This window comes from Abrus precatorius, unplaced genomic scaffold (assembly GCF_003935025.1).
Source record: "Abrus precatorius isolate BTA unplaced genomic scaffold, Abrus_2018 Scaffold6, whole genome shotgun sequence".
Classification (NCBI taxonomy): Eukaryota; Viridiplantae; Streptophyta; class Magnoliopsida; order Fabales; family Fabaceae; genus Abrus; species Abrus precatorius.
In genome coordinates, this window is record NW_020874406.1 from 22,656,300 (window position 1) to 22,668,751 (window position 12,452).

The 12,452-nt window shown below is 32.3% G+C and overlaps 2 protein-coding genes across 2 annotated transcripts; both read right to left on the reverse strand.

Moving 5' to 3' along the window:
* Positions 1-4,807: 4,807 nt before the first annotated feature.
* Positions 4,808-5,311, reverse strand: LOC113870408 (E3 ubiquitin-protein ligase RING1-like). The gene has a single exon (XM_027506998.1). The coding sequence runs from the start codon at positions 5,309-5,311 to the stop codon at positions 4,808-4,810; it is 504 nt and encodes a 167-aa protein (XP_027362799.1).
* A 2,024-nt stretch (positions 5,312-7,335) lies between these two features.
* Positions 7,336-11,863, reverse strand: LOC113868758 (hydroxyproline O-galactosyltransferase GALT6-like). The gene is made up of 7 exons (XM_027504627.1): positions 10,806-11,863; positions 10,006-10,238; positions 9,634-9,924; positions 9,408-9,536; positions 9,129-9,302; positions 8,168-8,275; positions 7,336-7,984 (listed from the first exon to the last, which is right to left on the reverse strand). Exons 1-7 carry the CDS (start codon positions 11,596-11,598, stop codon positions 7,775-7,777), a joined length of 1,938 nt encoding a protein of 645 aa, XP_027360428.1. The 5' UTR covers positions 11,599-11,863; the 3' UTR covers positions 7,336-7,774.
* Between the last annotated feature and the right edge of the window lie 589 nt (positions 11,864-12,452).

Sequence of the window (12,452 nt, forward strand, 5' to 3'; positions counted from 1 at the left end):
TTAGGTAACAGAACCAAACTAAAATATGGATTCAATTATTTTCACATTATCGTTTTCTAATAAGAGCACATCATTAATTTATACCTTAAATTTATATTATAAGTAATTTATGTATTAAAATTACAAAAAAAGATGTTAATTCAATTTTTAAAATTACTACCACAAATTATTAGTCTTCAGTATTAGACAAAAAAAAATGAGTAAAGTTAATTTTTTTTTTCTAATAACAAGAGCCTAAAAGCCCAAAACAAAACATAGTAGCATTTTAGCCTAGGAAAGGTAAACTCCAACGTATTCATTCTAAGGAAGGAGACTAAGGAGGTTGGGGGTTCATCAAAATAGAAAGTACTAAACTAGCTTCAGACCCACACTTGGTAAGCCAATTAGCACATTAGTTAGCTTTTCAAAGAGAATGACTAAACTTAATAAGTTGAACTTTAGACAATAGTAATCTAATCTCCCTAATTACAAAATAAATGAGGTGAGAGTAGGGATAAAAGTTTACAATTAAGGAGATCGCATCTAAAGAGTCACAATCTATTCAAATAAGATGAATATCTTTACTAATAACAAGATAGATACCCAAATAGATACTCTATAGTTCGGCTACCAGGGAAGAGCAAGACTCCGAAGAACTATAGTAGCCAGTAAAAAAACTTGTCTCTACTATCTCGAATAAGATCACAGTCAACAAACCCCAAATTACTAGAAGCTGATCCATCAACTTTGAGTTTAAATTGCTTCTCTAAGAGGGGTCCATTTAACATTACGTTATATCTCCATCAAACTAGGAACAGTCCTCTGCTTAGACCTATCACAAAACTGCAAAGCATCAAAATCATACAAAATTTTGTTCAAAAGGGCTTCATCACTTGATTCTGGAAAATAATATTATTCCTATTATTCCACAGGTTCCAAACAATTATATGAAACAAACTATTCCAATGCAAAAATTGAAAGGAATTATTCTTAAAAAGGTTAATAGTCAGCCACCTATTTAGATCAAAGCTAAAGAAAGACACACAATTACCAAGGAGGACAAACTGGTCCTAAATTTATTTGGGCCACCAACAATCCTTGAGCACATGGATGACTGTTTCAGGAGTCTCATTGCACCTACTGCAAATAGAGGAGGCAGATATGCCACGGTTAAACCTTTCTACATTAGTTAGGAGGCGACCATGGGAAACTTTTCAAAAGAAAACATAAATCCTGGGAGGACCTTTCCAGCTCCACACAGACTTAAAATTAGGATCACAATCAGAAATATTAGGAGCACCATTGAAAATAAAATCATAAGCAAATTTCAAGGAGAAAACCCCATTACTAAAGAATCTCCAAAAGACAAGGTTCTGACCTCCTGCCAAATTAAGGGGCCTTAGGAGGACAATATTATTACAGAAATACTCAGGAAGAACTCTCTTAAGCTTGGACCAATCCCAGTCTCCTTGAGGGGTAAACATGGCAATAGGGTCATTTAACTCAACCCTGGGGACAGGCTCAAGCACATGATTAACTAAACTTTGTTGATTAGGGAGCCAAATGTCCTTCCAAAACCTAGTAGACAAACCATCCCCAATGATCCATCCTAATCCTTTTTGAAAGGTAGCCCAAACAGAGACCATATTCTTCCATAACTGAGAGGAATACTTGCTATTACTAACACTGAGAATTCTACCTAAGGTAAAGTTATATTTTGTATTGATAATCCAAACCTAAAGAATATTAAGAGATGTGACAAACCTCCAACACAGTTTCATGAAATAGGCCTAGTTAACAAGGAAATTGTCTCGAAATGTTAAACCACCCTTAATCTTAGGTTTACAAAAATTTTTCCAACCAATTAAATGACATTTCCTACCACCTAAAGAATCCTAAATAAATTTCTTACAAATACTATTAATTTTATTACAAACAGCTTTAGGAAACAGCATACTTTGTATGAAATAAGTTGGGATGCTTAAGATATAAGACTGAGCTAAGACAATCCTACCAGCCATAGTTAAAGAGTTCATTTTCCAAATTGAAAGCTTTTTCCTAATTTTGTCTATTAAAAAAGCAAAGTCTTTTCTGGTGGGGTTAAGATGGCTAATGGAAATACCAAGGTATTTGCCAAACTGGTTATAAATTCTAATACCTAACCTAAGGCTAATATCCTAAGTCATAGCAATATCACAATTTCTAGAGAAGAAATAGATGATTTAGTTTTATTAAGAGATAATCCTAAAGCTGTACAAAAATCATTCAAAACAGAATTTATAACCTCAACATTATTACAGTCAGCTTTAACAATCAATAAAATATCATCAACAAATAATAAATGGGAGATTTGGGACCAATGAAGTGAAAAGAAAAAGGAGTCCAATCACTGTTATTAACTCTATCTTGAATTAAGTGAGCAAGTATTTCCAATCACCTTGCCTAATTCTCCTAGCTGGCCTAAACTCTTTAGTCCTTTTATTATTCCAGTTAATAGACATGGTAGAAGAGAAAATGCACTTATAAATTAGGTCAATCAGTTTAGTGTTGAAACCAATTTTTTGGATAATATCATTAATGAAACTCCATTTAAGCTTGTCATATGATTTTTCCAAGTCAAGTTTAATTATCATATAATTATTCTTAATCCTGAGTCTATTAAAGGAGTGTATTAGCTCTTGAAGAATTAGGACATGTCTATTCCTTGCCTACTAGGGATAAAGCTAGTTTGTTTTGCAGAAACTAAATAGTCTAGAGAACCCCTAATTCTATGGGCTATTAGCTTAGTTATAATTTTATAACTCACATTGCAAATAGAGATAGGCCTAAAGTTTTTTAGGTGCTCAGGACAATCAATTTTAGAAATTAAGGTAAGAGAAGTATCATTTATAGATTCAATGTCACCAAGCCTGTTAAAAGTATCTAAGATAAACTGGTAAATAGAAAGGGCTAACAAATTTCATGGAGATTTAAAAAATATGGCATGAAACCCATCGAGCTCATGAGACTTAAAGTTACCAATGCTGAACAAGGAAGATTTAACCTCCTCAATAGAAATATCAGCATCTAGGGAGGCCATGTCAGAGTTACTAAGAGGAGGGGGAACTAGTAACAGTTTGTAGGGCCCCCTAAGAGGCCTATGATCAGAGTAGATGGTCCTAAAATAGTTAATAACAAGGTTCTTCAGTATAATAGGGTCATATTTTCAGTTATTGTTGTCATCGCTAAAGGTTGCAATGTGATTCTTATGTCTATGGATAATTGCAGTTTTATGGGAGAAGCTATTATTCTTATCATCAAGCTTAATCCAATTAAACCTATAGCGATAGTACCAAAAAATTTCTTCCTGTTCTAAAATTTCTTGATAATTGGCCCATAAAGACTTCATAAGGTTATTGAGAAAATGATTCCCTCTCTCACACAATTTACAAAAAATATCCTTAAGCCTCTTTAAAATACATTTTTTTCTTTGAAAAATATTTTCAAAGGTATTTTTGTTCCAATCAACAATATTATTTTTAAAATTCATAATGTTCTTAGACCAGAGTTTGAAACTATCGAGGAATTCTTAACTTGAAGTAAAGTTAATATATTAATTTGACAACTATTATTCCTTTTAATATATAATATTATTATGTGTTAAACAATTTGATTTTTTTTTTGTTTTCTATCCAGTTTAAAGTCTCGCATTTGAATGTGATGGATGAGTCTGCCATTGGAGATTACTTAAGCAATACCAAGCCGCTTATCACTCAAATTGTTAGTATGCGTTAAAAAATCAATAGAATTCAACAAAATTAGCATATATTTAGATTTCTTTATTAAAAATGTTATATATAATAATTACAATGTAATATAATGATCTATAAATATTCATGCAAAATTTATATTTTAAAATATACATACACATACATAGTTATATTAGTTTTAGGTTTACATTAACAATGAACATGTCGGTTATAACAATATCGTTCTAAGTATTTACATCAACATTTTTAATAGAACTTTTTCATCAATATTTTATTAGTAGTATCAAAGGAGACAATAAAGTTATGCAGCTCCTTAAAATGTTTTAATAAACATAATTCAACTGTTAAATTTATTTTTTATGAGTATGATTTAATTAGATAATAATTTTAGTCTAAGTAAATTTTCACTTTTTTAGTAAATTAATTCTTTATATGTGATTTTATAAATTATTTTAATAGTAAATTATAATATTTATATTTAATATTATAAATAACGAGCAACATATAATAATATATTATTATTATTTAAATATTATTAAAATAACAATTTATTTATATGATAATATTTATTGTATAATTAATCTTGTCATTGTCTATATATTTAATTGAATATAAAATATGAAATATTTTACAAAAAAGTTAAATTTTGTTTTCTTGAAATTTGAGTAAATTTTTTAAAAATAAATATATTATATTTATTTTACTGGAAATGACCGTATAATCATATATATATATATTTTAATCAAAAGAAAGATATTTAATTAATTGAACAAATCTAGTCTAAAAAACATATAAGAGAGTAATTTATATGAGATAATTATTAAACAGTATATGTATGTACACATATACACATTTTATCCATTTATCTATAATAAGAATAAGAGAATTAAACTAGAACTTACTGCAAAAAGTATAAAATAAAGAATTGTTTTGAAATTTTCATATATTTTCTTAATCTGCAAACATATTTTGATTTGGTAGATTAATACATTTTAATAAAAAAAGTTATTATAACAAGGTATCAAAATTTGTTCAATAAAAATTTCTTTTTTTTTTTTTTTTTACACTGTCTAATCAACTCATGAAGTAGGCATAGAGTATCGACATAGAGGGCACGTATGACTCGTTTTCAGCCACTTGATGAGGCATTCTTGATGATAAACATGCTTGCATGGCATCATCGAAACCTCCATGTCTTTATCAAACTCGATTAGACAAATACTACACTGGTCAACCATAGAACTTTCTTCTAGCTTCACTTTCTTGATGGTTTCAATGGCAGTCATTGATGCAGGAACCATGTGTACCTCTCTCACAGACTCGCCCATGATCATGTTGATGATGTTATTATCACGCTCATCGTACAAACATTGAACGAAAATATCCAAAACTAAAGTGAATAAACGCAACTTAGGACTTTGAAAAACGTAATCAGAACGACAATTCTGAATCACAGCTTTGCCATAAGATATCACGTCTGGCATCATGCTGCTAATCAACTCGTTAGGAATGAAAGCATTAGAAAAGTTCATTTGGATGCATGATGCACCATCTTCTAGGAATTCTTGAGTAGGTACGAACATGGAACTTTGAAAACAAAACCCATCAAAGGGTATTATTAATGGAGGTTGTTGTGGGTGTGGTGATGGCTGAGTAAAACATAATTGATGGCTAACATTGACCTTAACATTAAAATAACTACCTGAATGTTCTTCTTCAAAGACTCGATAATTTTCTAACTCTATTTCATGTAAAGGAACACAAATCACTTCCCAAGAGAAAAGAAATGGCGCAGAAGGCATGATTGAATCTTGGTAAATTTAGTTTGTACTTGATAGGAAAAGGGGATCAATTAATAAGTAAATTGGAGAAGTAGATTAACAAATGGTTTTAACAAACCCTAAATCGCATGTTGATTAGCTTATTTATTGTAACAGATAACAGAAAACAGATAGTATTTTTAAAAAGATATTATTTTTTAAAAAATAAAATTTTAAATTTATTTGTTGTGCATATCGATGAAAGATATTACAATATTATCATACATTATATGACTTCCTTTTTATTTTTGTAAAATTGGAAAGTATAAAATTTTCTATTATTTAGTTAAAGATTTTAAAAATCTATTATTGAATAGTACTAAAATTACGTATTTTATAAAAAGAAAAGGTACAGTTAAAAACTTATTTATTAGATACAAAATTAAAGATAATTTTAAATATTGATACACAACGTACATCAAATTAAAGATGTTTTATTCGATATAAAATAATTTTAATATTATTATAATTTTAATCAATTTTTTTTTTAAGTTTTGATACTGCAAATCAATAAAGGTGATTTAACTTGATTTTAACAATTTAATATATATATATATATATATATATATTTTCAATTTGGAAAGTATTATTTATTTAATGTAATCTTACTCGATTTAATATTAATTATGAATAATAATAAAAATTATTCTCTTTTATTTTTATTTATTAACGGCATTTAAATTTAAAAATAACTAATATGATGCTAAGAAAATTTGTTTGTTATGAAAATTTATTATTTCAATTATGACACAAATTTTATATTTATTAATTTACATGGCGTGTCGAAAATTTAAATTTAAACTTAAATTTAAATTGGTGAGATGATATTTAAAAAAAAAAAAAAAGTGATGATTTCGTAAGTGGGAAAAGGTTGCGCAACCGAAAAGTCGTGTTTATACTTTAAAAAAGAAAAATCAAATAGAAAGATATATTAGAAGATTATGATATATGTATCAAATCTTTTTCTTCTTTTTTTTTGCAAAGTGTATTAAATCTTTTAACTGAAGGCTAAAGATACCTTACATGAATGTTTTTAAATTTAAGAAATTTAAAAATATTAAATATTTTACTTTATTAAATATGAATTTTTTAGATAGAGGTGTTATTTTTAAAATTAAGAAAGAAATTATAAAAAATAAAAATTTAAGTTGAGATTAAATTGATTTTTTTATAAAAAGAGCAAAAAGTTCAAGTAAAACTACACCATCAGAGTCCAGAAAAAACAGACTCCATAGACGTTATCCCTCAAAATCGGAATAAGGGAAGGAGAAGCGAAAGACCTAATTGGCCAAAAAATCGGCAACCCTGTTAGCCTGTAAGAATATCTTCAATTTAAAAAAAAAATTTAAATTATGACTGATTAAAATTCAATAATTTTAAAGCTTAGTTAATTTAAAAATGTAAGATATCTTCGATTTAATGCAATGTATCATTCTTTTAAATTTAAATCAAATTTAAAATAAAAATATAAATTGTATGCTTTAAATTTTTTGTAATGAAAAATAAATTATATTAGAAATCAATAAAATTTGACTTTAAAGCTTAATGGTCAATCCAGGAAAAGTTTTGTGGCAAGATAAGTAAAAATTTTTTTCAAACATTCTGAGTCTGAGATTTTAAATTGAAGGTAGATTATCTTGTAGATATTTTTTAAAACATTGTCATATAAAATTGTAATATATTACTAATTAAACTTTCAAAAGGCTTTGTTGGGAAATACATGTGAACTTGATCACTTCAATTTTGCTTTTGGCCTTTCAAAACAGGCAAACCAATTCGAGACATGACAATAGATAGCTCTTCACCTAGTAGTGCAAACTTGAATGCATGAAAGAACAATTGAAAATGAAGTCAAAGCAGAAAAAGCAATTTGATTCTGCTTCTGCATCATTTTGCTCTACGTTACAAATTTACAAACCAATGGTCTGTTCCTTCACCGATTGCTGCAGTATCCAACTTTAACTCTAAATATGTTGATATTCCTAAAGCCATTTATTCTTTCAAGGTTGGGGGATGGGTCAAAATAGGGGGGAAAACACAACAAACCAATAGGTGGTGGATACAAGCTTTCTCACCATTTCAAACTAACATCCCCCCAAACACCCCTCCAAAAGGGAAGTAAAAAACCAGTGCCTATTTACAGAGATATATTATAACCATAGAACATTCGTAGCTGTGCATCTTTCTTCTTTCCTTGTGGTGATCACCTATACCATCCTCATATTGTCATCTCATGTTGCAGCAGAGTGGTTTTCCTTGATGTTGCAATTTATTCCACATGCACGTCATTTGTCGCGGGGATTGGTAATGTGCAGTGTAGTAATCTTCGATGCAACCAAATTGGCAGAACTTCAAGCTGTGCACATACTCTACTGCTCTTGAGCTGTTGAACTGCTCCACCCACATTCCCATGCTCACGTCCTCCATTTTAAATAACTGCACCACGTTGAAATTGGTTAATCATGTCGTCAATGGATGACACTTTTCCTGGGTGTACACGAGCAAGCTAAAAGAGATTAACATGTTCGTTCAGGTGCACACACACTAAAGCAGTTAGAGGTAGAGGCAGGCAGATAGAATCGGGAACAGATAAAAAATAAAGATGGGTTGCAAACATACTTTTAATCTGCGCTTCTCAAATTCAGATACAATGAACTGAGCAATGTCAGCTGAGACTATGTAACCTGGACCATTGGCATAGGTAGGATACTCTTCCTCTACCCATTCCTGAAAGTTAAGCACAAAAAAATGTCAGCAGTGTTTCCATGCAGTAAACATAGAGATGACAATCCAGAATCACTAAAGAAACAAGAAGGCCAAGACAGTGAATGTCATGAAAATACAATGAAGATGGAAACCTGGTTCTCTTACAAATGACAAGATGTCATCTCTCTCAACCTACCTCTTACTTATAGGCAACAAGCCTTGTTCAAAGTATTTCAGCTCACTGATATAATCAACTTACGGGTATCTAACACCATAGAATTTCCCCAATGTCTGGAACTTCAGCTCATTCAATTAAAGACATATGATATGAAACTCAATGAAAAGTTAATTGGTTAGGTTAATATTTTGTAATCATTCAATCAGAATATCATAATAAGCACAAAAAATAAGTTGCAATTTTTTAGTTAGACCTATGAATGCAAATGTTTCAACAGTCAGATATTTGTCTGACAACAAATGTCAAATGACTTTCCTTAGGAAAAAAAATGGTAAAAAATGATTTTGTAAACAGATTTATAACCCAAAAAAAATGAGCACCAACATGCATAACCCTCAGAATGTGCATGATAAAAGTGGTAAAATGCAACGCATCTAAAAACAATCATGGAAAGGTTCAAATCCTGCTACAGGTGGTGACAAGTAGAGAAAACAGCAAAATTAATTGGATCAACCACCACCAATACAGCTTACGAATGCACTATAAAATAAACTACTAAATGCAACTGTTTTAAGACTAGGTTCTATGTTATAAGTGAACAAAAAGATAACTGCTTACAATAAATTTATGTAAAAACAGAAAAATAAAAGCAAATAAGTACTCCCAAAAGCAGAGGAACCAAGATAAAAATCATACCTCATAAGTTACAGCCCATTTCCCATGGCGAAAAGGTCTATGGTGGTAATTCATATTTCCCATGTAAAGACTTCTATCACTTTGAACTTGTCTGGCTTCACTCATGACAGAATCCACTCTAACAAATGTGTCATCATCACACTTCATGATATACTTCGCAGCCACTGTACGAGTCTGCAAGAAGCATATTCAATAACAATCAATATTGTAGCAAGATCCAAGAGAGGTTAAAAATATAAAATGCATACATAGATAAGCAACTCTTCTCCCATCACTCACCCCATATTCACAGATAGCAATGGTCTTCAACACAACAAGGTCATAATGATCCATGTATGGGACTATAATAATATCACCAAAATACTCTGCTTCTTTCTTTATGTCCACATTTATATCCTTCCTTGCATGCTATCATATGAGAAATGGAAGAAACTAAGATAAAAAAATTATATAATCATGGATTTTAATCATTATTTTGGGAGTAGATGATGCATTGACCCTTTACCAAGGCTACAAAAAATCGAGCCACAACGTGTGAAGATCTGATTAGGTTATGTTGCATCCAAGACTTCCTCAATGCCATCCGTTCAGCAAAATGGTTCCCAGCTGAAAGGATACCAATGAAAAGCTCCACATTCACATCGGGAAGAGGAGGAGCTTTCCACTGAGGAAGCAATTCAAGGTGCATCTGTGGAGCAAAGCTAGGATGCGACATAGGCAAGGAAGCAGCAAATATAGAGTGCACATCAACATCCCCATTTATGGATAGTCCAGTAGCATCCTCAAGAGCAAATCCCTGTGAAATATGAATATAACACATACACTTCAGACATCCCTGCATTCATACAGTAGAAGGACATATGATTAGTGTACCCACCGTGCGATAGGGAAAGGACGTCACATGCCTCCCATCCACGCTAACATGGTAACCCTCCAAGCCAGCACTTATGGTGAGAACAAATAACTTACCCTCTACAAAAGGATATGGCCAGTCTACAGTCACCACCTTTTTTCGCCCTATCAATCTGTTTAGCCACCACGTTGCCTTCCACTCTTCAGAACGATTATCGTCATCACGAATCCACTTCTCACATTTTACGTGTCCATCAACTTCACAAAATAAAGAAAATCAGCACAGACACACTCGCAACGTCCAATGTAACAAGACATGCTAATATATAGGGGAAAACAAACATGCATACAAAACATACTCATTCACCAAAGAGAATAAAAGTGATAACAAAAGCAAAATCTTTCTCCCTTTCTCTTTGAATTCAAATTTAATACCCAATGAGCAAAAAAAATTTTACACTATCATCCAACGACATGCATCAGATAAAAAGTTGAACTTTTGAGATATTAGTTAATTTTTTTCAGGCAAACTCGAGATATTACTTAATCAGTTATAATAGTCAATCTTGTTCAAAAGAGATGGAATTAAAACTAAACATGGGTCAAGTCCTTTTTATCTTTTCTCCTACTCACAGCTCAGACAGTCCCCACTGTAAAAGAGTCCACATTCCCAACTACCATGAAAACTCCAAATCAACTTCCTTAACCCTAAGAATCAAATAACTGAATCTCCAAAACACATTCACCAAACGCCATAACCAAAACTAAATTGATAAAACACATGACAAAGCATTTTGAAACCATTTCATTTCAACAACCACTCACCAGTTTCCTCATCCGCACGAGACTTCCACCCCTCACACCTTAGAGCAGAACCCCACTGCATCCTATAGCAAGTGTTCTGTTCAATCACAGGTTTCCCACTCCAATCCCCTCTCAACCTCGGATTGAAATGCAGAATCCTAGGTGGTTCCTCCTTGTCCACTGCTTTCAACCCTTGCAACTCCATCATGAACTGTGACACCAGCACCGCCTCATCCCCATCCTTCACCACCGCTATCTTCGGGTCCCTCTCCGCATGCGCCCAACGTGGGGTCCCCACCACAGTCACGTGCGACCAAAGAGTCAAACCACAAGGCAACACCATCACACCCTTGAACCGTTCTCGAAACTCCAACCCAGAAACCGTAACCGAACTGGGGCACGAGTTCGACCCGTTTTCAACATTAACCTTCGCAAAGCTTTCAACTTTCCCACTTTCCACTTCCCCCCAGAGCTTCTTCCCCGCGAGCCAAGCGTGCCTCGCCACCTTGTGCAGTTCAGAATCCTCAGAGAAGCTACCATTGAAGCTCAAGGTCGAAACTTTCTTCAACTTTTTTCCTTTGGGTTCTCGAATTTCAAGCTTCTCTTGCGGTTCTTCTATCAACACTGGCATGGGCACGGGCAATGCGTCGGTGAGAAACCCAAAAGCACCATTTTCAGAACCAAACCCAGCTCTGAAAGCAAGGGGGATTTCGAAGCTCATGAAGAGCAAGTAAAGAAGTATCACCACCATAAAAATTTGAAGCAGTGTGAACCTATTGGGTAGCACAAACGGGTCTAGTTTACCCCTCTTCATCTTTTCCCCAAAGGTTGAAGCTTTTACTTTCCCCTTCTTAACCCAGAAGAACAAAATCAGTGGGGTTTAGTTTTTCTGAGTTTGTTCAACCGTTTTGGAAACTTGTTAACCCTAAGAAACAAAAAAAAAACTCACCTTGGGCAAGGAAGAAAAAGCCTTCTTCTTGAGTGTAAATGCAGAACACAGAAAGAGATATAAATGAAAGCTTGTAATGCTATGTATCGTTTGTGTAAAATTTGAGATTTTGTTTTTAATTATTATATCATGTAAAATGAATAGAAATATGTGCCATACAAAGTAAAGGGAAAGGAGAGATCACAATTTCACAATTGCCGTGCCATGGAACCTATGGAGGTTGGCATTGTTCATTAGTTCAGTTTGGAAACTGAAAACGACATCGTCCGAAGGAGAAGTGGGGCCACACAACACTGCATGCACACACGGATTACGGATACCATAGGTAGAATCTTTTTCTTCCGAATTTAAATCAAAACAAAAATCTGATACTAACTTATACGTTAAGGAAATTAACTCTATACCATTTAAAAAGCAATAATGTATCAGATAATTATATTAATTAAACCATTTCCCTCTAAAAAGGTGAGAAAATAATCTAATTAAGTAATTGTATGATTAAATATTTTAAAAATCATCCCACACAAAACAAAATTCTTTTAGTTTAATTGTGGGCCGAAACTTACCTTTCATGAAATAGCCGCAAAGGGGGACAGTTGATGCATATGCATTGCACACTCCATTCTCCATTTGCCATTTGGGTCGGTGGTCAACTTTTTCATTCTTTCTCAAGGAATATTACCTCTTCCCATTTTAGTACTAATAGATTATGGGCCTCC